Source organism: Prionailurus viverrinus, chromosome A1 (genome assembly GCF_022837055.1).
Source record: "Prionailurus viverrinus isolate Anna chromosome A1, UM_Priviv_1.0, whole genome shotgun sequence".
In the NCBI taxonomy this organism is placed as follows: Eukaryota; Metazoa; Chordata; class Mammalia; order Carnivora; family Felidae; genus Prionailurus; species Prionailurus viverrinus.
In genome coordinates this window covers 173,420,557-173,446,112 of record NC_062561.1, presented here as the reverse complement: position 1 = coordinate 173,446,112, position 25,556 = coordinate 173,420,557, and the positions used below count along the sequence as shown (strand labels likewise).

At 46.2% G+C, this 25,556-nt stretch overlaps 1 protein-coding gene across 5 annotated transcripts in view; it reads left to right on the top strand.

Moving 5' to 3' along the window:
* Window positions 1-25,556, top strand: part of MCC (MCC regulator of WNT signaling pathway) — a 470,733-nt gene that overhangs the window by 414,888 nt on the left and 30,289 nt on the right. For 4 of the 5 annotated variants that reach the window (XM_047878946.1, XM_047878922.1, XM_047878939.1 and 1 more), the window contains 6 exons: window positions 3,429-3,575; window positions 4,520-4,609; window positions 5,712-5,860; window positions 10,225-10,365; window positions 13,193-13,296; window positions 16,624-16,807. In XM_047878946.1, the coding sequence (XP_047734902.1) occupies window positions 3,429-3,575; window positions 4,520-4,609; window positions 5,712-5,860; window positions 10,225-10,365; window positions 13,193-13,296; window positions 16,624-16,807 (815 nt within the window). The remainder of the gene's footprint in view (window positions 1-3,428; window positions 3,576-4,519; window positions 4,610-5,711; window positions 5,861-10,224; window positions 10,366-13,192; window positions 13,297-16,623; window positions 16,808-25,556) is intronic. The other variant, XM_047878931.1, reaches the window with a different exon arrangement.

The window sequence follows — 25,556 nt, the reverse complement described above, 5'->3', positions numbered from 1 at the left end:
ACCCAGGTGCCCCTCATTCTCTTTTCTAATCAAATGATTTTTATAAGACCCTTTACTCTCTGTGGGAGTCAGAGTATAAATGAGAAATGCAGAGTTCTGGCATTTTAATGTCAGTTCCTTATTTGAACCTTTCACAGTCCTCTTCACCCCACCCCACCCAACCCCATTCCACCCTGCCCCCATTGCCTTTTCCTTTTTATTTGCTTGTTGAACAACTACTTGACCTTTTTTTTTTTTTTAAGTTTATTTATTTTGAGAGAGACAGCTCAAGTGGGGAAGGGGCAGAGAGAGAAGGAGAGAGAGAAACCCAAGCAGGCTCCTTGCTACCTTCGCAGAGCCTGATGTGGGGCTTGAACTCACAAAACTGCAAGATCCTGACCTGAGCCCAAACCAAGAGTGGGATGCTCAACTGACTGAGCCACCCAGATGCCATGGTACTGGGGGTTTAGAACTTGGCCTTTTTTTGGGGGGGGTGGGGGATACATGACACAATCTCCTATAGTGGGTGAGAATAGGAATGAGGACAGAGCTGTGTCTCTCCCTTCTCCCAAGCCTCATCTGTGCTGAATCAGCAAATTGATTGTAGCCTTCATTTCTGTGCATTTATTCATTTAAATTAATTAAGCCCTACCCCCCCTCCCCCAAATCAAGAAAAGAGAGAAGGCTGTTTAATCCAACTGGCTGTCTATCTTCATAACAAGCTCACTTTACTCCCTTCAGCTGGATTTTTTTTCACTGCCTAACAATTATCATTAAATGATAAAGCGTAGACCAAAAATAAACATGTTTATCATTCTGTGCTTTTCAAAGACATTCTCTAGGTCTAAAACTTTTTCAAGGAAAATGGATATTTAGATTTAAAAATGGTTTTAAGCATGCATGCCTGTGCGCAAACAAGCCATGGAAACGCAGTAAAAAAAGAACATTTTCTGTTATTTTTCAGTGCCATCTAAATTTTCCACAGTGGACATGTTTCACTTTAGTGATTAGAAGAAGAAACTTTTTTTTAATAACATGGGCAGGTTTTTTTAATGTTTATTTTTGAAAGAAAGAGGACATGCACATACACGCATGCACAGAGGGGAGGGGCAGAGAAGCAGGGAGACCAGAGGATCCAAGGTGTGGGAGCAGAGCCCAACTCAGGGCTCGAACTCACGAACCATGATACCGTGACCTGAGCTGAAGTTGTACGCTTAACTGACTGAGCCACCCAGGTGCCCCAATAACCTAGGTAGTTTTAATGAAGTTCTTATAAATTTGCCCAAGGAAATTAATATATATTTATAAATAAATTTATATGTTTGTGTGTGTGTGTGTGTGTGTGTGTGTGTGTGTGTGGCTTATTTATTTAAAGCGAGAGGGTGAGAGAGGAAGGAACAGAGAGAGGAGAGAGACCAGGCAGGCTCCACGCTCAGCGCAGAGCCCGATGTGGGGCTCAATTCCAACAAACGTGGGATCATGACCTAAGCCGAAATCAAGAGTCAGAGGCTTAACCAACTGAGCTACCCACATGCCCCTTACGTATATATTTTAAAAGTAAGATGAGGTGGGCCAATTGGCATCCTGGGAACAGACCATTGATTGCTTTGTGAATGATTCAGATACTCTTTAGATTTTGGAGTGGTGTTAACATTGTTTGTTATTAAGGCCCTCATCAGACTTAAACAGCAATAAGTAATTGAAATCCATGGTCTCCACCAGGGAGTTTTCCCAGGTGCCAGGAAGCCAGCTTGATGGTAAAGTGGGCCCTCTCCCTTTGCCATGCAGCATAAAGAGGCCTCCACGCTATGCCTCTTCTTGATTTGTTGGGGACCAGTCTAGAATGAGCCCTGTCATCTTTCCCCAGCAATACCATTTGGCTTTAACAAGCATATGTTTTTCTAGTCTTTAAACTATTTTGAGGTCAGCTCTGTGTCTGGTGTACTATGAGGACGACCCACATTTCCATCAACCCACAGTTACTGGAAGCTTCAGCAAAGCATTAGGCACTTTGTAGCTGTTACCCTATTGAATGCAATTTGCTCCGAGGGAATTTTCCAATTTTGGCTTCTAATATGTTGATGAATTATTGAAATTTCAATTACTTTTGGTTCCCAAGTTAGCAGGATGGAGACATCCAAGATATTTAATATAAAAAGCTTTCCAGTCGCTTTTAGAAAAGGGTTTTGGTGTCAGGGATGTGGCTGAGGTGCTGTGTGGCCCTGGGAGTCCCTTAAGACTCAAGGTGTGAGCCCCCAACTGGGGCATCTGCAGGTCCTGGGAGCCTAGTAGATATGCAGATTCTACCTACTAACTCAGAATCCCTGGGGGTGGGACCCTGTACTCTGTGTTTTAACAAGCCTCCCTGACATTCTGGTGCACTGACAAGTTTGAAAAGCACTGCCTCAGATGTGCCAGTGATGATTCTTCCCAGCAGGACCTGATGCCCATTTGGAAGGTCCCTCGGGTGCCATAGTCCGTTTGCCCTTCAAGGTAGACACTGTACCCGATGATAAAGCTGTGATCCAGGTCATCAGGAAGACCAATTTCAAACAATTACCTTCACTTACTTGGAACACTTCTCACTTTGGAAATCGCTGAGCCATAGTCCTAGAGAAGGGAGTTTGGACATTTAAATTCTGTGCAGGTAAATGTATCTTCTAAATTCAACTCAAAGGGCCCCGTGTTTCTCTTTTATACAGAAAGACTGTTGACACACTCCACTATTCCCAGGATAAGCCCTCCTTGACGTCTCTTGGGGAAAAGCTCAGGTGCATCTGTGTCTTCCCCTTAGGCTCCCTTCTGTGCCAGTGCATGCAGCTCTTCAGGCCTAGGGTGTCACCCGGCTGCCTGTGCTCCTGTGCATGCTCTTCTCCCAGCTACACTTCAGCTCACCCATAGCACCACGAGAGCCAGCCCCTACTCTTGTCTGTTACAACCAGGTCACCTCGAAGACTCTGTTCCAGCACCACCCCCTCCTTCCCTGTCGACTTCAGATGGAGACACATTCTTCCTCTTTTTTGCTTCCTACAGCACCTTAGGTGGCTATCTATAACATTAATGTGCACTTGCATTGAAATTATTTGTTCTCTCATGTTTGAGTTCCATGAGAGTGGCGATTTCATCCCAGGTTCTCTATCTGCAGTGCCGTTCAGGCCCATGAGGTTCAAGGAATAAACATTCCTTAAAGATGGTCCTTGCAGCTCTGTTGGAACCTTCCAGAGCCTTAAAAACCATTTTTACATCATACTTGTGAAGAACAGATGATGGCCAGCCAGTGGCAGGTCTAGTTAAGAATACGACAAACTTGTATGTGGACTTAACCAAGTTAGCTTTTCAGTGAAGCTGATCTCTTAATGTAAATGAAAACTCAGCCATCCACCCATCTGGCTATTTTGCTCTTTGGCCAAGGAAACTACAGACTGTGTCTAAAGGCATTATTATTTCAGGTTCGAGAACTTCAAACGCGACTACAGAGTGTTCAGGCCACAGGGCCCGCCAGCCCTGGCCGCCTCACTTCCGCCAACCGCCCGGTTAACCCCAGCACCGGGGAGTTGAGCACGAGCAGCAGCAGCAATGACATTCCGATCGCCAAGGTGAGCTCCAGGAGCGGGTGGGAGCACCACCTCTTTTATCTGGAAGCACCAGCCCCTCCCAAGCATGGCCACTGTGCAGGCATGTGATTAGTGCACAAGGCTGCGAGGGGCTCTTCCCTAGCATCTCACACAGGCCTCCTATGCTGGGGCTGCAGGGAGAGATAACCCGCTAGTAGTTTTAAGTCTCTCTCAGCTGTGACCTGGATGCCAATTCTCATTAATCAACTAGCAGGAGCAGGTCATGGCTGTCAACTTGTTGTGGAAAGTAAGATGTTTTGTCAGGTTCTACAGTAGAAGGGGTGGATGGATAGTTGCTCTTGAGGACTGGGATTCAGCCCAGGAGGGGACCCTGAGTAATAAATCAATGATCTCCCTTCTCATAGGACCAACAGCCCTGCCTGCAGACAGATAGGCTCTGCTGGGCATGCCATGTCAGTTAGAGAGGCAGCCTCATGCCTGCTTATATGTTGAGTCTGCCCCAGAGGGACTGGTCAGATGACACATATTCTCTTCCCTGGTAATCTACCAGTCTCCACAAGAAGGTTAGTTCTCAATCATCAAGTTGAGTAAGTTGGGTCAAACCAGTGTTTCTCAACCAGCAGTGATTTTGTCCCTTAAATGGGTATTTGGCAATGTCTGGAGACCTTTCTGGTGGTCACAACTAGAGTACTAGTGGCATCTTGTGGCTAGAGGCCAGTGATGCTGCTAACCGTCCTGTGGTGCACAGAATTCTACAGCAAAGAATATCCAACCCCAAATGTCGCTAGTGCTAAGGTTGGAAAACCCTGAGTTAAGCAGATGGTAGAAAAATTGGATGAGTAATTTTTAAGAAATTCATTGATCAGTTTAGTTGCCATGGCTAAACAAGAGCCCTGTAAAACACAGTCTCAACAGTGTATCTAGAGAGTGATATGTCATTTTTCGATAATTTTTTGTTTTTCAAGATTGCTGAGAGGGTGAAGCTATCGAAGACCAGGTCCGAGTCTTCATCATCTGATCGACCAGTCCTGGGATCAGAAATCAGTAGTATAGGGGTGAGTGTTCACAAGAAGCAAGGCAAGAAAGTGCCCAGTAGAGCTGCACAGGCCGCAGCTCGTAGATGACAGAACTTCCCAAGTTCACCTCCCATAAACCAGTTAATTATAATAATAAATCCTACCCCATTTCCTTCCAGAGGATCAGATTAAAATGTAGAGTGGTTTCTTCATCAGGGAATTACTCATTCGGCTTTAAGGGAATTTTTCTTTTTCTCTACTTGAAACCTTTCAGAAAGAAATGATTTAGGTCTCATTACTGGTGATGTAGATGAAAGTCTTGAAGTACCTGCTGTATATCACCCTGCTACCCCAGAGACTGAGTAGGTCAGGAAGCTCTAAAAGAATTTTACCTTTTGCACATGGCTCTTAAAAGGGAACGTGCTGTCCAGTGAAGATGAGTGCTGCCTTTGAAGTGTAGCCTGATGCCAGGAAAGACTGGAACCTTCCCGCTTAGTTATCAGGGTTTTCATCTGGAGAGCCTACAAACCCCTTGGGCCCATAACAGCTGATGGATGGTGAAAAGGGAGTAGTTGGAGTTCCCTAAGGATTTTTTTTTAAGATTGGGGGTGAGGCTGAGAGAGCCAACTGTCTGATCCCCAGCAGTGGGGGAAAGCCTGAATAGTATTTTTTTTAAGGCCCTAAACTTAGAATTTTGCGCTGAGAACAATTGCATGCATCCAGATTTGGTGCAGAAGCCAAACTGTGAAAATAAAGGAACCAGCTGCTCTGTTGGGCTGCAGCAACCAGAGACGAGGACCTGGAGGGACAGGGAGCTCAGGAAGGGGAAAGGAGTCCACACTCTGTTCAATATCCCCAAATTTAGGAACTGTAAAGCAGCATGCTGCCCCAGGCCTGCCACCCAGCAGTATATGCCTGGAGGATACAGCTGTATTTTGATTCTGTTTATGTACTGTTTTCACAGTAGTTAGCTTATTATCACAGAATCGTATCATACAAACCGAGAAAGATCGGGGTAACCATCTCCTGGTGCCTGGTTGTCAAGGGATATCAGCTTTAAATTCTCTTGCATGCAAAGCATGCCTGAGGACTGGTCCCCCAAGCAACGTGTCTAGAGGAGGATTTGTGCTCACCTATACAGGTATCCAGCAGTGTGGCGGAACACCTGGCCCACTCTCTTCAGGACTGCTCCAACATCCAGGAGATCTTCCAAACACTCTACTCACATGGATCTGCCATCTCAGAAAGCAAAATTAGAGAGTTTGAGGTGGAAACAGAGCGGTTGAATAGGTAAGGAGAAATCCTATATATTGGAGTGGTTGCTTTGGGGCAGGGGCGGGGGATGTGGAACGGCCCTCCTTTCCCTTTCAAAAATCAATTCAAGTTGGCTTATGAGTTGTGACACAGAGAGATGCTCTCAGGCTCGTGGGTGGGGAGTTCCACCGTCTTGTGCATTGCAGGAGTGCTTACAGCAGCTGGGGCTGGCTTCAAGGGTGTTGTGTGACCTGTGTTTTCAAATGTGCAAACCTCATGTTTGGGAAGACCCCACTCTTGGCTTTACTGCTCTAGTGTTACCATTTTAAAGTCTTAATAATTGATGAACCAGGGCCTCACCTTTTTATTGAGCACCGGCCCTTGCAAATTATGTAGCAAGTCCTGGGAGCAGTTGTATAGAGTGACAAGTGGGTCAGAATTACAAGATGGCTACTTAGCATGTAGGCCGGTGCTGCCAGGAACCACAGAGAGAAACTCTGGAATGTTGAGTCAGCATCCTAGGGGCGCCTGGAGCAACCAGGAAGTAGCAAAGGCGGTCTGATGGAGGCATTCTGGGATTGACCAGGCATGCTGGTTTAACCCTCCCTGCTTCTCTTGGAAGGCTGCCTAATTTTATTTATGCTTTTTGCAGGGTACACAACCCTCAGTCCTTACATTCTATCCTACTTAGGCCTACTGAGAATAATTTTCTAAGTAGGTCAAACTGTCCTACTTAGAAATTTTTGCCAGTTTTATGGATTCTTCTCAAATCTCACAACAGAGGTAGTTTAAGTTTGCACTCAAGCCTCTCGGCAAAGATTGGCTGGTAGGTCATCCTAGCAATGAGAGTTGCTGAAAAAGCAAAGGAGAAGGACCAGGGCCAAACTGTGGTAAACCACCCTGGCTCAGAATGAGTCCCGCAGGGACAGAGTGCACTGCTAAATCATATCCAAGTATGGCATGGCTGCCTTGACCTACCAGTCTTCAGTGGGAGATGGTAGTTAGAATTTGAAAGGCTTATGAACTGACCAGGAAGAAATGTGGATGCCAGTCCCCATCCACCGTTGCTTAATGCCATTCCCCTTGTGTCTGGCAAACCTAAATAAATTGAATTATCATATTAGCATTCCCTGATTTGAAGCTGTTTAATACAGTGCTTGAGGACTAAGGAAATATGGCAATCTAGGTTATTTCAAATCTGGAAATTAAATGGTTTCCTTATTAAATCCAAAATACTTAAGAGTGACAATCCCGATGATTACCTTGGAGCAGTAAAGAAGCCGCCATCTCAGTACCACTGCCAGGGAGTGCTTAAGAACTGAATCAGATATGCCCTTTGCAGTTTAATGAAGTCAGATGCCTTCAGGGACCCTCTGTTGAGTGAGGATCTCCTCTCCACAGATTCTGGGATTTAACAAGCCTGCTTTGTGGTTGAACTTGGGGGAGGTTCCTTTCTCTTCAGTTCTGTTTACCTAGGAGACACCAAAGGAAGGGGAAATATTTGGTGCTTGTAACTCACGTTATTACAGTGTTTAACAGTTTACAAAGGGTTCTCACAAACAACCACTTAATCTTCAACTTGGGAGGGAAGAATAGTCTCATTTTGCAAATAAGAAAACAAAGGCTTCGGTGTTGAGTGACTTGCCTTGAGTCCAGAGCTGTTAAATAGCCTAGCTGTAATTCTCCCCCTGCCCTTGGACTTCCCCTCCAGTGTCCTATGACCGTAGCTATAGTGAGAATACGGGAATAATCTTAGAAATGATCTATCAGTGTATCCTCATGTTAAACTACCTATGTCACAGTTGGAGGCCCTCTTACACGTCCAAAAATGAGAGCTGTAGCTTTGTGATAGTGTGTGGGTTGGGAGGTCATACTTCCTCAGAAGTATGTCCTTACTTAACAAATCTGTTTTAAGCACCTCCTCCATGCTAAGCTATTTGTCATGCAGGGGAAAGTAAAAGAGATAAGGTGTCCACTCTCATGGAGTTTGTATTCTGTTAGGGAAGCTATATAAGAAGCAAACAAATGAGATCATAAGAAAACTCCCAGTAAATAGGGCACTGTGATAGAGTAAGAGGGGAGGGGGTTGATTTTAGATAGGTAGCCAGGGAAGGCATCTCTGAAGATGGGGCTGTAAGGTGAGAGTTTAAGGGAAAAGGGAAGCAGCCATATGACAAACTAAGAGTCTCACAAACCAACTTAACAACCTTATGGCCAAAAAGAAGGTTGACATGAAGTAGGAGCTGTTCGAAGGCCAATGGAACTGAAATGGGGTGGATGAAAGAAGGAGTCACATGTAATAAGGTGGCAGAGTTGGCAGGGCTTGGTGGGATGTGGATTTTGAGGCCATGGACCAAGTCTGCTCTTTATTCTAAGTATCAGTGGAAGTCATTAAAGAGTTTTAAGTAATAGAAGAACAGACCTGATTTAGATTTTGAAAGATGACTCAGGTGTGAAGAATGGAAGGGGGTGGGGGCAAGAGTGGAAGCAGAGCAATGATTGCAGTGGCCCAGTGTGGCCAAAGTGGAGATGATGCGATGCAGTGGGGGTCAGTGTGTTTGGTGGTATAGAATCAATGGAAACTGTAGTTGTAGTAGATCTGGATGTAAGAGGAAGGGATGGTCTCAAAGAAGATTCTCATGTGTCTCACCTGTATCGTTGAGAAGATGGTGGTGGTATTTACTGAATGGAGAAGATGAGGGAGGGCAAGGTTTGGGGGAAATAAGTCTCATTTGGTAATATTAAATTTGAGGTGCTGGTGTGGCACCCAAATGGAAGTATCAGGAAACAGCTGGAGATGTGAGACTGGCACTCAGAAGAGAGGTCCGGGCTAGAGAAATTTGGGAGCCATAGGAACATAAATGCCTGTTAAAGTCATGAACTGGATAAAATTACCCTGGGGTAGGGATGGGAACTGATGCAGAAGGGCACCCTGGACTGAGTCCTGAGGGAATGCCAACCCTCACAGATTTCATAGAGAATAAGGAGCCAGCAAAGAAGACGGAAGAAACGTCCTTTAAGGCAGGAAGAAAACCAGTAGAGACCTGTCATGACCTAAGTGAGAGACAACATTTTCAGAAGGAAGGAGTAGCCTATTAAGCGGGGTTGCCTGAGAAGGGCCCTGAGATGTGATTGGTCGCATGTAGGTCTGTGAGCTGGCTAAAAGAGTTTCGTCTAATTGGTGGGGTCCAAATGTACATTGGAGCAAGGTGGAGTGTAAAGGAAAGTGGGGACTGTCTCAAGTCTTAATCTCAACAAGAACAGAAAAGTATGTTCTTGTAGCACCTTACACTGACTTGACCTTGGAGTTGCCAAAGTCTCACAGTGGTCTTAATTATACACTCACCAGCCATCTCCAATGTTGGTGAGTGTGTCCGCATTCTTCTCTTAAGATACGTGGTCCTAAGATTGATCCACAAAGCAAATGGCTTCCAAGCCTGTTACTTTTTCAAGAGTCACTTGCATTTTGTAAAAGGCGAAAGATTTATGCGATCTGAAGAGAAACCAGAGCATTGAGTCACTTGCATTTTGTATGCGTGCAACCCTGTGTCTTGAAGGCTTGGTGGTCAGAGTACTATAAATGGGTGTGTCGATGGGAAATGAATCATTGCATTCAGAGCCTCTGTCCTAGGACAGAAAACAGAGAAGCTGAATGCTTATGTTTTTCTGACGTTGCCATTAACTCATTTGTTCTGAATTTATAGTTCTGGTTCCTATAAAGTGTAAAGTTCCTGCTGCTTGCCCTACAGGTAGTTAACAGTTGCAGGAGTGTCCAAAGTGGAAGGAGCTTTGGACATAATCCACGGTTCCTGGTCCACTGCCCATTCAGAGACCCTTAGGGAGAGTTTCGTACTCACTCCCTGATTCATCTTTTGCTTCTGCCCTGAGTGGTGAACAGTACAGGATCTGAGGTCAAACTTCTTGACTCAAATCCCAGGGCAATGTCCTTAACCCCTCTGTGACTCTACTTCCTCCTCTGAGAATGGGGATAATAGTACTTAAGTCAGAGGGCCATTAGAGGGTAGCTATTACTATGGCACTGATGTTTTGTTTGTCCCTGTGGAGGGTGGTTTATTGAAGGGCCTGAGGTCACACGGTTGGCTTCTTTCCTTGGTGTATGCTCAGAGCCTCACCATACATGGCACATGGTGTGTTGATGGCTGAGTAGGAAATAATCAGGGGACTTCCATGTATTTCTGATTCACACAGAATTAAGTGATTCTTGTGCTCAGAGTTGCTTTCTTTAAATACTTCATGTCAGTTCCATTTGCTAAAACCTCTGACAAGCTCACATCCTAATGCACGTGTCTGGCCTGGGTCTACAGGAGATGACTCAAATACTGGCAAATGAATTATAATCCCAGCGTGAAATCGTGAAAGACATTTTTCTTCCTTTGTAGCCGCATTGAACACCTCAAATCCCAAAATGACCTCCTGACCATAACCCTGGAAGAATGCAAGAGCAACGCTGAGCGCATGAGTATGCTGGTGGGGAAATATGAATCCAACGCCACGGCGCTGAGGCTGGCCCTGCAGTACAGGTGGGGAAGTGAGACTGCACAAGGGTGGTGGGGGGCATTTCAACCGAGAAATGCATTTACAGTAACCCGCATAAAAGTAGAAAACAGGCTTTTAGAACATATACAGGGGGTTGGGCCAGCAAATACTAACGTGATATGTATGGAAAATCCATTAGCACTCTTGTGGCAATTAAGAAAATAAGAGAAATGAGTATGGTGTTAGAAAACCATTCTGTTAGCATCTTCAACTTGAATATTATTCCGTCCAAGCAATATCACTGAAAATATTTATTTTTGCATTTATATTTTCATTTGTTGCTCTTTCCAGTCTTTATTCATGTTTGTGTGTATTTTACATTGTTAAAACCTGGGATATTCTGTTTCTTCAATCTATGGTAGTTCTGTAATGCTGGTCAATAGTCTGCATGCATTTTGAATGACTGTATCCCTACATCAAGCTTACATATTTTATTTACTCATTTCTCTAAAATACGTTTAGATTTTTGTAGGCTTTGGATATTGAAAATAATTTTATGGGAAATAATTTAATACAGGTAATATCTTCCTTCTTTTGAATATTTTCCTTGGGCTAAAATCCCCGAAGCAGGAATTATAGGTCAAAGTATATGAATATTTTCATAGTTCTTCAGGCATGCTCCCAGTTTTTTCCCAGACAAACAAGTCATTTTAAGTGAATACAATTCATTCATCAACGAGCAAGGGGTATATGAATGTACCACTTTTTTTCAGCCTCATCAGCTTTGGAATTAACTATTTTTAAGAAGATTGTTTTTTTAAGATTAATTATTTTGGGTGGAGAGAGAGAGAGAGAGAGAGAGAGAGAGAGAGAGAGAGAGAGAGAGAAAATATCCCAAGCAGGCTCCACACTGTCAGTGAAAAGCCCAATGTGGGACTCAAACTCACAAACTGTGAGATCATGACCTGAGCCGAAACCAAGAGTTGGACACTTAACCAACTGAGCTCCCAGGTGCCCCAGAATTTATTTATTTTTAAATTGCTATTTGTTTACTAACTACAAAGCTATGCATTAGTGTTTTCAGAGGTTATTTTATTAGTGGCACCACTTAGGCATATTTGCCAAGATCCCAGAGTAGTGACTACCCTACTCTTAGCATCCTCTGAAAAGATCAGCATGTTTCAAGAAGCTTTGTTTCTTCAAAAAACAAAATCAAACCAAATCATAGGAGACCACAGCTAAAACACAATCATGCTAGTTTACAGACACACCAAAGCAAACAGACAATCCACCTACGATAACTTTTGAAAGAGGCTGTTCTGTGACACAGGTCTGCCTTTGATCTGTATGGATAAAGCAGTGTCACCATGTCTCTAACCTGAAAGATGGACTGCCCTTGAAAGGAGGAGCTACCGGCACCCGGAGCTAGTGATGGCTCCTGATCTCTTAGGGAAGGAAGATGAGAGCAGAGAAAATCGAAAAACAGATGGTCTGATGACTAAATGTTGAATAAAGCAACATTTCCCCTGCTTAGCTTAGAGAAGCTAATCAGTTATTTGCTTAGCAGGGAGATTTCTGCACTGCAGGCATCTTATCCAGGACTACTCAGGCATTACTCAGGACTGCTTGTCAGGACTACTCAGGAGCACACGCTCCACCTCCTGTGCGGGTCCATGTGGGTCACGGGTGGCAGTGTGGAAAGGGTCACTCTTAGAACCTATACCTGGTGTGTTCACTGATGATCAAAAGAAGAGAGACTAATATCTTCCTCTTAGAAATCCAAACTTGTCAGAGATTTTGTGTGATTCAAGGGATAGTTTTACAAGCATCTAATAGAACTTTCTGTGATGATGGACCTGTTCTCTGTGCTGTCCAATATGGTAACTGCTAGCTACATGTGGCTCTTCAACATACGATATATGGCGATTGCAACAGAAGAACTGAATTTTTCATTTTACTTAAATTCTTTTTAATTAGCCACATGTGGCTAGTGGCTTCTGAAGGTTTAGGTCAAATAGTCTTCTTTCTGGGGCTTCCTTCCTCCCTCCCTTCCTTTGTCACTGTTTCTTGTGGCAGTTTCTAGGGTCAGGAAGCTGGGAGTGGTGTAGCTAGGTAGTGTTCCAGCTCAGGGGCTGTTAGGAGGTTCTGCTCAAGCTGCTAGCCAGGGCCTTGTCATCTGAAACCTTAACTGGAGCTGGCGGATCTGCTTCTAAGAAGGCTCATTCACACAGCTGTTGGGTGGAGTCCTCCGTCCTTCACTCACTGTTGGCTGGAAGCCTTAGTTCCTCACCACATGGGTCTCTCCATGGGGCTGCTCGAGAGTCTTCAAGGCATGGCACCTGGCCTTCTCTAGAGAGGATGAGCCAAGAGAGAAAGTGAAGGGAGAGAACAGATGGAAGTCACCATGCTTTTTAATAACGTGATCTTGGAAGTGACATCTCATATCCTCTTAGTCACATAGACCAACTCTGGTACAGTGCAGAAGGGGATAACACAAGGGTGTGGATACCAGCGTATGCCATCAGCGGGGGCCATCTTTGAGGCTGGCTACCACAGGCATATTACATTTCCTTTTTTGCTGATCATCAAAGAGGCAATGAACTTAACTCTCTCACTTTTATTGCTACTCTTGTATTTTTCTAGATGCTAGTTTAAAGTAAAAGTTTAAGTGAAGTAAAAAGGGAAGGAGGGGCAACATAGCAAAGCACGCCCTTGGCTTTGTGCAGGAATATTTGTGGATATTTTCTTGCTTACGTGGACAGCAGTGCTGAGATGCAGGTCCGGAGCCACTTCGCCCAGGGGGACAGTGCTGCACTGAAGAGGCTCGCTGTCCTCTGCCAGAGTTGAGGACACTGTGTGCTTCTGTTTCAGTGAGCAGTGCATAGAAGCCTATGAACTCCTCCTGGCACTGGCTGAGAGTGAGCAGAGCCTTATCCTGGGGCAGTTCCGGGCAGCCGGCGTGGGGTCCTCTCCTGGTAAGTGTGCCTCCCTCCCTCTTCCTTCTTGTCCCCTGCCTCTTCTGCTCTGCGGTGCCCTCATTTTGCTGTTGGCATTGGAACACCTCCCAACAACATGAAATTCGCTTGTCAAGTGTGTTTTTCGTTTTTTCCTCATGACTGAGTGAGTAAATTGTTTATGTTGAATGCAGCAAGAACTGGAGTGGAAACAGAATTACAGACAAGTTAAAACAAACAGGCCCTCTTAGGAAACATACTCTCCCGGGCCAACAGGAGGACCAGATGGAGCAGGAGGCCCACAGTTTGTGATGAAAGGGACCAACTTTCCCGCAGCCTCTCTGTGATGCTGATTGTTAAGGGTCCCTTTGCTGCCCTCGTGGCCTTTGATGCGACTCACTGCTCTGTTGTCTGTGCTTTTCCCCCAGGTTTGTTTTTTTGGGTAGTTTTGAGGCATGGGTCCCCCCTACCTCGTCTCCAGGTGCCTTGTGAACAGAGAGGAAATGGTTTCACACCCTGCTGTCTGCTTCAGAGGCTATCCCTGGAGTCCAGCCCTGTGGGGGAGCGGAGGTGTCTGCTGACCCACTCACCTCCCCCACCCTGGGGTCATGTCATGTGTCTTATTGGCCCAATCTGTCCCTCTAGATCTGCAGTACCCCCCACGAGTACCCGTTACTTTTGAGTGACTGGAAGGGATATATAATTGAAAAAGGCACAAATGTGGCATTCTGGTTAGCAACATTTGCTAAAACTTGGCCCGTGATCATGGCTCTGGGCCTTGGATTAATGTGAGGAGGACACAGTAGAAATAGTGCTTGAAAGGAAAGAGAGATCAAGGGAGAACGTTGCCGTATTTCAGCACTGAGGCTTGGACGTTACCTCAGCCTGCACTTTATAGCAGCAGCTTCTTGGGAGAAGCAACAGCAGGTAACCAGAACATTGTCTAATGGCAGAGCCAAACTGGGTGGTGTGGGTGAGCCGGGAGTCCTCGGCCATGGGAACCAGGCCATTGGTCAAGGACCCGCTTCTGGGCAAGGGCTGGGAGCCTCCAGGAGGGCCTTCCTTCCAGGGTACACCTGGCAAAGAAGGTCGACTTCATGGCACCTCCCAAGTGCATCCCCACCCCGACCCTGACATTCTCACCAGCTCCTCCCCCTCGCCTGGATTCTACCATTCGCACTGAATACTCACAAGTTTTTTCCCCTTCAGTTTTGACCTGTCCAGGAATCTGAAGCAAATCTGAAGGAAAGGAAGTATCCTGGGCATTAATTTCCTGCTCTATATCCAAGTTACCAGGCAAGGGAACATTTGTATGGGTGGCCACCCTCCTTTCCTCTGTCTGCTTTTTATTTTTATTTTTATATATATTTTTTGTAGTATTAACATCCCAGCCCAGAAGTAGAAACTCTGCCAGCATTTCCATTAGAAACCTCATTTTTCAGGATCTTTTCACTAGACCATAAAACTTTATACCTCATATTAAACTGATCCTAAAATGATCTTGGCCTGCTGTCAATTTTTTTTTTTAAATATATGTATTAAGGAAAATGATCAATTAACGGGAAAAAAATCAATCCTCTTAGTTCCAGTTTGTATCATCAGAGGTTGTCTTAAACCATCCTGTCCTGGAAAGGTACCTTTTATTAGGCTTGTATCTACTTGGCACAGTTACTGGGTAAGAGCTGGAAGGGCTTATACAAATCTGCATTTAAAATACTTAAAATCAATAATGAAATGCTTTGTATTAACATAATCCTGGGTAGCTCATGATATATTTATAAAATGAGCCAATCAGTAATATTATGCATACTTTAGAACAGAATTCAAAGAACAGTCAATTGGTGAGATGTATGGAAAAATATATCGTTTGTGGAAGGAAGTAAGGTATGAATGTTGTCCGAGAAATGGCCAGAGGGAAGCTGGCCTGGTAAGCTTAGCCCTGCAGGACGTATACACCCACACTTCTTCCCCACTCTCCATAAAGCTGTGAGTTGGCTTATCATGAGCAGTTCCCTATTAAACCTCCCTTACATTCTGCTGACGGCAGCCGTTGACCTGCGTTTTGCTCTAGTGGGCCCTATAGTTGCACAGCAGAGCACGTACTGACATTTACCCACAGTACCAGTCACTGGTTCTTTTCTGTTTCTTTTTTTTTTTTTTTTTAAGTTTATTTATTTGAGAGAGAGAGAGAGAGAGAGAGAGACCATGTGCATGTGCATGTGCATGAAGGGGAGGGGGAGAGGGAGAGAGAGAATCTCAAGCAGGCTGGCTCCAGGCTCAGCACAGATTCCAACATGGGGCTCGATCCCACGAACTGTGAGATCATGATCTGAACCGAAATCAAGAGTTGGATGCTTAACCGATGAGCCACCCAGGTGCCCCTTTTCTGGTTTGTGTTGACTACACAGGCATTGATTACATTCATTCTAGATGATTTAGACCAATGATTTTCAAACTATACCCTGGGAAGCTGAAAGAGTGTCTTTGGGCCTCAGCAGTGGGCTTAGAGTGGGGGAAACCGAATGTATGACCTCCACCCTCGCCCACTTCAACTGTTTTGTTTTGTTTACTATTTTTACCATTTTTGTATCTTAGGCTTTGGTATATAATTTCACTGGAAAATATTTGGAAGACTAGGGATCTAGGCTGCAGAGGTAGCAAACTGGTAACCTGTGTGGCCAGTATGGTTTCTAAAACACAACAAGAATGTGTCCATTTTAGGCAGGGAATTTGCTGTCTAGCTCTGTGTTGGTGCCCACCACTCTTGAGGTCTTGCTCCAGCGCAGCTACCTGGCTCATGGAGGCATTTGGGCTCGCCACTGACAGTGCCCAAGCTGAGAGAAAAAGGGATAACACTGGTACAGAAAATACACTGCCAAGCTGAAGTTCTCATTTTAACTATTAGGTTTGTTTCTCTAGCCTACACGAAGCTCTGAGCAAAGTTCTGGATGTGTGGAGGAGACAGTTGAGCCTCATTCACAAGGAAGTGCTGACACAGGAAAGAATGGCCTAGTGGTAGATTGAAACTGAGTGGGAGAAGTCAGGAGCCTGGATAATTGGAAAATCATAGCATGTTAGAGCTCGAGACAGACCTCAGAGATCACACTGACCAACTCTTCATCAGTGAGGACAGTAGAGCCCAGAGCAGAGACATGCCATGCTAAGTACAGTTTCTAAGTGATGGAGCCCGGCCCAGCATGTGGATCTCTTCATTGGCCATCCACTGCTAGTTTCTCTCCAGCAGGCCACCTCTGCCCTGAGGAACTGAGAACTGATGATCCAAGCTCACTCCCAGACTTGGCTCGTGTAGACCTGGTTGACTAATCCTTTGGCTTCTTTGCGACATAGGAGACCAGTCAGGGGATGACAACATCACTCAGATGCTCCAGCGTGCTCACGACTGCCGGAAGACAGCTGAGAATGCTGCCAAGGCCCTGCTCATGAAGCTGGACGGCAGCTGCGGGGGCGCTTTTGCCGTGGCCGGCTGCAGCGCTCAGCCCTGGGAGAGCCTCTCCTCCAACAGCCACACCAGGTAATTTGCAGCCCTTCTGCCACAAAATGGCCGTGTGTCCACGTGTGGTCTGCTCACTAGGCTTGACGTGCGGTGACCCAGCTCTCAGAGATGGTGAGGTTTGGGTGAGGGCGGAATTGTCCCCCTGCTTGCAGCCTGCCCCATCTGGGGGTCAGTGACTCAACACAGAAGGGCTGGAAAGGGCCTTCTCTGTGGCCAGCATGGGAACCACAGCCCAGAGAGAAGGGGAGAGTTGCTTGAGAAAGTGTCACCTGAAGATGGAACCTGAACCTACCTTTCTGTCTGGTTCCCTCTCTCCCATTTTGTTCCGTTTCCATTTCTTCATAGTTCTTGATTTCCAAGAGTATCTGGGGGTAGCTTAAGGCCCATTTGCTGCAAGTAGTTCCTAAGCACCCACGACTCACTGCATCCTGTTTCTAGGCTCCATTCTCTCCCCTCCTCCCTTTGGGCTTCTGCCCTTTATAAGCTCTTCTTGGGCAATAGCCTCCTCTTTTCCCATCTCTTTGCTTCCCAGAGTGATACCATATTCACAGCAGGTACTTAGCAGACGCCCAATCATGAACCTGAGTTCAAGTTCAGTGTCTGTGAATCAAGAACTGAACTGGGTACATGAAAAACAAGGGGAGTAAAGTAGTGAAGACCTTGCTAAGCATAATTTGCTGAAGCCATTGAATTTTTCGGAGGCGGGTAGAGGATCAGAATGAAGCCTTTTCTAGTGATCTCATTTCTTACAACAGAAGCACATGAATGCCTTCCCTTTATATATCAGTTCTCCATCTAGAAAGTACTTTGTTAGAGATTCTCATGTGGTAGCCAAATCATAAAAGACAGGACGGGTAACTTACCCACTCACACAGGTGAGAAAGCCTTGGCTCAGAGATCTCTAAGTGACTTGCCTAGATAAGGTCTCAGGGCTGATAGAGGGAAATCAGGACTGGGACCCAGCACTTTGGCATCAAGCGCATTATTCTTTCCACTATACCAGGTTGAATATCATGACATTAAAAAACAGTGTCTACTTGCAAATTAAGTGACAAGAACCACATAAGGGTGGATCGAATCTCAAGCACCAAAGGAGAAAGACTGATGTTTTCTTGGTGCCTGAAAGCAATCTAATGTCCCCATCTCCCTTCCCACTGGCAGGACCCAGCCATCTGTCTAAGTGCATCTTTTTTTTTTTTTTTAATTTTTTTTTTTAATGCTTATTTATTTTTGAGAGAGAGGGAGATGGAGCGAGCATGAGCAGGGGAGAGGTGGAGAGGGAGACACAGAATCTGAAGCAGGCTCCAGGTTCCAACTGTCAGCACAGAGCCTGACACACAAACCATGAGATCATGACCTGAGCCAAAGTCAGACACTTAACTGACTGAGCCACCCAGGTGCCCCTGTCTAAGTGCATCTATCTACCTGTCCCAGACCTGGTGCCTTAGGAGAGGGGACATTTCCAACAACGTAGCTGTCCAGGTGCTCACAAACTCAAGGGAATTATTTCCTTGTGACTCCAGCACCGACTGTCATTCCATGAAACACAGATCATAATTTATTTTTTTTCTTAAAACCACATTCTTCTGTTTTAATACAGCAAGCAGATGCTCTTCTTAATGACTTTTCCAGATGTGTATGATCTATAATTTCTGTCATTTAGAGTAGAAACGTAGACCTCGTGTTGTCAGCAACATTGTTGAATTAGTGAACATAGAAGTAAGTTGACAGGGAATATATGTTATTTCAGTAGCTTATAAGGGACATGTTATGGATCTTTTGCTCACACCTCCCCATCCCCAGAATAACTTTGTTTTCATCCAAATCAGGGATACATTTGGAGTCAGTCAAAAGTAAGAACTCTAACCATCTATTTAGTGGAGATCCTGGTTATGAACATTTGTTAGAAATACTTTAATGTGTAGATGAGCTTTGATTCTAAGACAGTTTCCTTAGGTAAATTTAATTTTTGGTGATATAGTAACTCGGGTTGAGATCAATTCAGGACATGGCCTTTATTTTTAAGGATGACCTCATGAAAGAATGGCCCTTGAACTAATTTCAGTCTCAAATAGGTCTATCAAAATACAGAGGACTTTAGATTTCACTCTATTGTCTTTCTTAAAAATTCACTTCCACACTCCGCCCCCTCACCTCCCCCCCCCCGCAACTCAGAACAGCCAGGGTGGGTACAAAGAACCACACACAGGCCATTTGTGTGGCGCACCACATTCTGTGGTCGTGACACAACCAGACGGCTTTATACTAAATGCGAGCTCCGAGAAAAAGTCCCAAACCACCAACCCTTTTTATAATTACAGTGATTAATTCTGTGTGTACATCTTGCTGTTCCAGCTCAGACATTCCCCCCTGTTGAGTTTATGGGAGAAAGAAAGCTAGTTGTCCTCTTTCCTCCCACTATAACCAACTGGCACAGAGCATTCTACTCCGTGTCAGCTCTTCCTCAAGGTCTCAGGAAAGGAATGCTGAGTGTCAGGCTCCCAGATGCCTTGCTGGCAGTGGGCAAATAGCTCCTGATGACAGGAAGGTCATGGTTTGGGAAAGGAGCAGAAGAAGAGTGGTTACCAGCAAGGAGAATAAAAATGGTAGCCAGCCTCTCAGTTGACTGTTGGCAGGAGCCCAGAGACACTGCTCTTTTACTTTTGAAAAATATGGCCATATCATAGCTTTGTCAGGAGTTGTAATTGTCTCCGTGGACTGAGTAGCTAAGTAATGTTGATTTCCTGGATACCTTTATCAGCTTCTCACGACAGAGGGGCCAGTGGACTAGTTGAAGTGGGAACAGGGAATCCTTAATCAAGCCCACCCTTTCTGTCAAACATCACGATATCACTTCATTCCACGGACGCACAATCATTGATCTAAATCTACAAAAGGACATGTGGCCAAGACAGAGGAAGCCTCAGCAAATCTGCCCTCACAGAGACTAGAGCTAAGTCCTTTTTGTCCCACTGTCAGGTGGAGATCATGGTGAGCCGTGGGAGATCTGTGACTATAACCTTGCGGGTGAGCTGGTGGGCACCTCCTGGGAGTCAGGGTCCCACCAGACTGACCACTCACCCCCAAATTGGAATAAGGGCAGTGGAGCTCATGATGCCCTGCTTTCACCTTCTAATCCAGACATGGGGGCTCAATCCCACGACCCTGAGATCATGACCGAGCTGAAATCAAGGGTCAAATGTTCAATCCACTGACCCACCAGGCGCCCCGAGTTAGGATTGTATTTAGGTGTCTTTAGTCCTTTGTGACAAAGAATTGACAGAGAGGGAGGGGAGTACCACAACACGACACTAAAAGATGCAGGCAGGTGACAAAGCCTACCTTCAACTTGGAAGAATGGGACCACTTAGGAGTGGCTGACGTGGCCAAATGTCACCTGGCCTTGACCACCTCCTCCAAATAAATCTAAAATGCTAAGCAAAACAGAAGGCCAGCCTGATGGCTTTTTCCTTCTGAAAATGAGTTGTCCCTTGGTGGAAATGAGATCTTAATTTAGGGTGCCAGGTTAGGCATTGATTGATAAAAACTTAGAGGAAAAATCCCTCTCTGGTTTTTGTGGCAAAGAAGTGAAATGCCATTCTAGCATTTAGCCAAGACAAGATGAGGCTGAAGAAAAAATGGATTTTTCTTCTAAATAGGATAGGGGGTTATCTTGAGGACGAGGCTGGGACATGAAGGAGGGGGACCGAAGAGAGGTATTTGAAATCCATGACTACTTGACCAAACCTGAGTCTGTGTCCCATTGTGCAGGGCAGGCAGAATGGTGGGGTGTCCCAGGCCGCCAGCGTGCACCCCGCTGGCTGTAGATTGCTGGCAAGTCATAGCCGTGGAGTGAAGCCAGCAGGAGGGGGCTCCAGCAGAACATCCCGGAAAGGAGAAACCCATGTGACCTGCCCCAGCTTATTGGAAAACCAGAGCAGAATGCAAAGATGTGCTGCTCAGCCATTCTGGGATGGGCTGGGGCTCCCCACCTGCAGCCCTCCCCACAATCCCTCTCAGAGAACAGGCCTCCCATCCTGGAGACGGGGAGTAACTGGCCTATGTGGACAGTGATTCATTCCCCCTTGACAGCCAAGACCATCCAGCATTTCAAGCTGGGAGAGCTAATGGATGACCTAACCCGGGCCCAGCAGCCAGCGGCGGGCCCCCAGGAGACCAGCAGTGCCTTTGTCTGCAGGAGGCAGAGGAGAGGCCAGCGGCTTCCCTGACTTTTACACTTGTCATGATCATATTCTGTACTGGAACATTAGGGCACAAAGCAGAATTGTAATTAACCCTGGTCCGCTCCTCCCTGGCTTCCCAGAAGGGAGAGAGGGAGGCCAGAGGGGCTGTGGGGACGAGGTGCTTATCTGGAAATCAAACTTTATCCCGGTAAGAGCATTTTAGAGTGCTGAGCTTCCCAGAAGGGTAGATCTGTGGAGGGGTCTTTTTTCTTCTTTTCTGAAAATTATACCCATGGTAGAGACGGTGAAATAAAGGCCCTCCCTACCTGGCCTAGTATCAGGCCCCAGACACCCCTAAGGGGTGTTCAAGGGTTCAAGGAGACCCCTAAGCCTGTCAGCCCTGCCCACTCACATTGGTGTTTCCTAGACAGTTTTAGGTGGTTTCTCAAGTTTGGTCAAGCACTTGCTGCATTGCTTCTTCCTCAGCTAAAGTATTCTGCCTGACTTGCTAGGTAGCTAGAGGGAGCCCCTAAGTCTGTGTAGGGAGGTGCCAGATGTTGGCACAGCTGTCTCTCCTCCTCCAGAAGGAGTGCTACACTAGCTGGCCCTGCCTGCTTCAGGACCCACTGTCTCCTTTCCAACAACCTGGTGATGTGGGAGCTATTCGTATCCCCACATTACTGCAGCCCAGGAAGGATGGGTCATTTCATCTGGGCCATAAAGCTAGGCAGTGTCAGAGGAGGCACAGTTACTCAGGTCTGTCTGATACCAGAGATCCCATAATCCCTGGCACCGGCCAGATCAGCCCAAGAGTGTAGTGGCCTCTCCCTAGAGAATTTCGGAAGGGTCCCGTTACCTCATAGGCTACTGTGCAAATGCCTACTTACCCTATGGGGTAGACCAGTTGTTCTCAAATCTAGCTGTGCCTCAGGATGATGAGAGGGTACATGAAAATACAGATTGCTGGGTTCTGCTCCTTCCCCATTCTAGAGGTCTTGGGAGTGGAGCTGGGAATGTGCATTCCTAACAACTTCCTAGGCGAGGCTGCTCCAGTTAGACCAGCAACTACTCTTTGACAACCACTGGGGTACGCCAGTCCTGCTAAATGGAAAATCTGCCAAAGTAGTATCATTTCAGTGCCTGCAGGCTAATTACAGAACTCTAGCTTCTAGTTCTCTTTGAATTTTGAAAATTCTTTTTTAAGTGAAAGATAACAAATATTACCTCAAGTCTAAGGGTTCTAGTGCTAAAAAAGTAGGCCAAAGACAATATGACAAAAAAGTCATCTGGGTGGTAGGCACATGGGTGTTGGCGAATCTGTGTGTTTTTCTGTGTGTTTAAAATTTTTCAAAATAAGTGTTAATGTAAGGAAGGACGAGGGTTGTAATGCGAACCTCTGGTCCAGAGCCCCATCTTCACGGGAAAGGATCTCATACCTGAAGCCTCCTCCCGAGTCACTGGAGGAGAAGTGTTGATGTTTCCCAGCGCCGCGCTGTCCAAACATGCCGCACCTGCAAACACTCAGCCCCGTGGAATGCTTTGAGAACAATGCCACCACTTCAGTTTGCTTATTTGTCTGTGGGACATTTGGATGTCTGTCCCTCCGTGTCCATGTTGAGGTGAGCCCTGAGCCCTACTTGAATGGTTTAGTTCCAGGCATGCCTGCCCCCACCCCTTCTGGCTCAGGGAGGCAGTTCTTTACTGGAGAAGGCTGAGATGCTGAGGGAGGCTGTTTCCTCCCTTAGAAGGAGGAAGGCTGTTTAGAAAGGTCCCTCTCCTTCAGAAGTCCCACCGGCCTCCCCAGCGCCCTCTGCTGGGTGTACTGTTAGCTTGTTCCCTTCTCTTGAGCTGCTTCATTTCTCAGGGAAATTGTCCCTCAAGTGTTCCAGCCAGAGGCTGTTCCTGCCTCTCCCTTCTCATCCTTTTTAAAATGCAGGTTGAGGGGCGCCTGGGTGGCTCAGTCGGTTAAGCATCTGACTTCGGCTTAGGTCATGATCTCGCGGTCCGTGAGTTCAAGCCCTGTATCAAGCTCTGTGCTGACAGCTCAGAGCCTGGAGCCTGTTTCAAATTCTGTGTCTCCCTCTCTCTCTGACCCTCCCCCATTCATGCTGTCTCTCCCTGTCTCAAAAATAAATAAACGTTAAAAAAATAAATAAATAAATAAATAAAAAGTGCAGATTGAGGGTGCCTAGATGGCTCAATCAGTCTAGCATCTGACTTTGGATTTCAGCTCAACTCATGATTTCATGGTTTGTGAGTTCGAGCCCAACATCGGTCTCCGTGCTGACAGTGTGGAGCCTGCTTGGGATTCTCTTTCTCTCTGCCCCTCCCCCAGTCATGCTGTCTCTGTCACTCTCATAATAAATAAAATAAAATACAGCCTGAGAAAACAAAGTAGTGGTGATTGATAATAACAATTTTATCCTCTTTTCTGCCTTCCCAGCGTCCACCATCTCTTCCCGAGGTTGTTGCAATAGCGCAGAATGGGTCTCCCTACCTCTCCCCTTGCTTCCCTGCATCTCCCCTCAGCACAGTGGCCAAAGGGAACCTATTAAGATGTAAGGCAGATCACATCACCCCTGTTACAAACCCTCCAATGGCTTCCATTCTAATTCTGGAGAAAAAACCTGATAAAACCTGACATGACCTGGCACCCTGCCACCTCCCCTACATAACTCTCCTCTGACCAGTTCTCTTCCTCCCTCTCCCTTAGCTGTCTCTGACTCAGCCACAGTCTAATTGATGGCCACACCCACTGCCTCAGGGCCTTTGCATTCAGTGTGTCCTCTGCTTGGATCACTCTTCCTCCAGAAATCCACACAGTTGCCTTTCTCACCTCCATGAGGTCTGCTTTATGTAATTTTATCATGCAGGCCCTCCCTATAACCCTGTTGCAAAGAATAATTCCATCTTCTCTTTGTGCTACCCATAACTGCTTCCTTTTTCTCCATGGTACTGCTCACTGTCTGATCTACTGCTTATTTTACTTGTTTGTCTCCCCTATTAGAAAATGAGTTCTAGGGGCGCCTGGGTGGCGCAGTCGGTTAAGCGTCCGACTTCAGCCAGGTCACGATCTCGCAGTCCGGGAGTTCGAGCCCCGTGTCGGGCTCTGGGCTGATGGCTCAGAGCCTGGAGCCTGTTTCCGATTCTGTGTCTCCCTCTCTCTCTGCCCCTCCCCCGTTCATGCTCTGTCTCTCTCTGTCCCAAAAATAAATAAACGTTGAAAAAAAAAAATGAGTTCTATGAGAGCACAGATTTTTCTAGGGCCTAGAAGAGTACCCCATAGTGGTACTCCAGTATTATTTAAACGAATGATAGCTACATTTGTCGAGTGCTTACCATGTGCTAGGCACTATTCTAAACACTTTACCTTTTATAGCTGGGGAGATAGGCACAGAGAGGTTGAGTCAGGCTACCGGTAAATCTACAAAGTGTAGAAGATGCCTGGGTCACAGGTAAAGGTAGCACCTCTGAATTAGGTTCTCCAGAGAAACAGGACCAATAGGGATAGGGTGGGGGTAGGTCAATATATGAATAGAGTGACTGACTAATTTTAAGGTATGGGCTCATATGATTATGGGGGCTGGCAAGTAGTAAATCTGTAGGACAGGCAGACTGGCTGGAGACCCAAGGAAGACTTGATGTGGCATCTTGAATCTGAAGGCTGTCTGGAGGCAGAATTTCTTCTTTTTGGGGCGGGGGGGATATTGGGTCTTTTCTCTGAAGACCTTCAACTGATTCGACAAGACTCACCTACATCATGGAAGGTAGTCCGCTTTACTCAAAGTCTGATTTAAATGTTAATCACATCTAAAAATACCTTCACAGTTACATTTAGATGGGTGTTTGGCCAAACAACTGGGTACTGTAGCCCAGCCCAGTTGCCACACGAAATTAACCGTCGCAGCCTATGAGGAGGAGGTGTTGTATGTTGATCAGGCTGATCTTGCTCCCTTCATCTATGAGATACATCCTACCTGTCCTGATGGGCTGAAGAGAGTGGGGGGTGGGGGGAGCAATCCCAGAGTCTGTGGTCCTCAGGAGCTTCCAATCCCAGCAGGAGTTCTCTGACTTGAAGATCACCCAAGCCCTAGGGGGTTCTCTTCCTCCTGTGCATGGCCAGCTGAGTGGGGGAGCTCTAGCTTATCACCTCTCCTCACCTTTGTCTCCGCAGAAGCCTAGTCTTCTAGATAATGTGTCTAGATATGTATGTGTCAATCCCATAAGAGTGGAATGGGCCTTGGTCACACCTAGGTTATAGAGCAATTGCATCTGCTGAGTTGGGATCCCAGGCCTGTTACCCCTGTTCTAGGCTGAGGTGAGGAGGGCAGGCCTGGGCCTACGGCAGCCAGCAGCCCATGGAGACCGCTCCTTGTTCCTGGCACAGCTTCTACAAATTCAAGCTGTGTGAATGCCGGCCTGAGGCATGCGAAGACGGTGGTCCAAGTCCGGTGTCTGGCCTCATGACCGAGCAAGCCACCTAATATCTCTGAGCCTCAGTCACCAAATTGGTAACAACAGATGATAATGCCAAACTGGCCTGTTTTGATGATAGTTAAATGGGCCTCTGCCTGTTTGTCTGC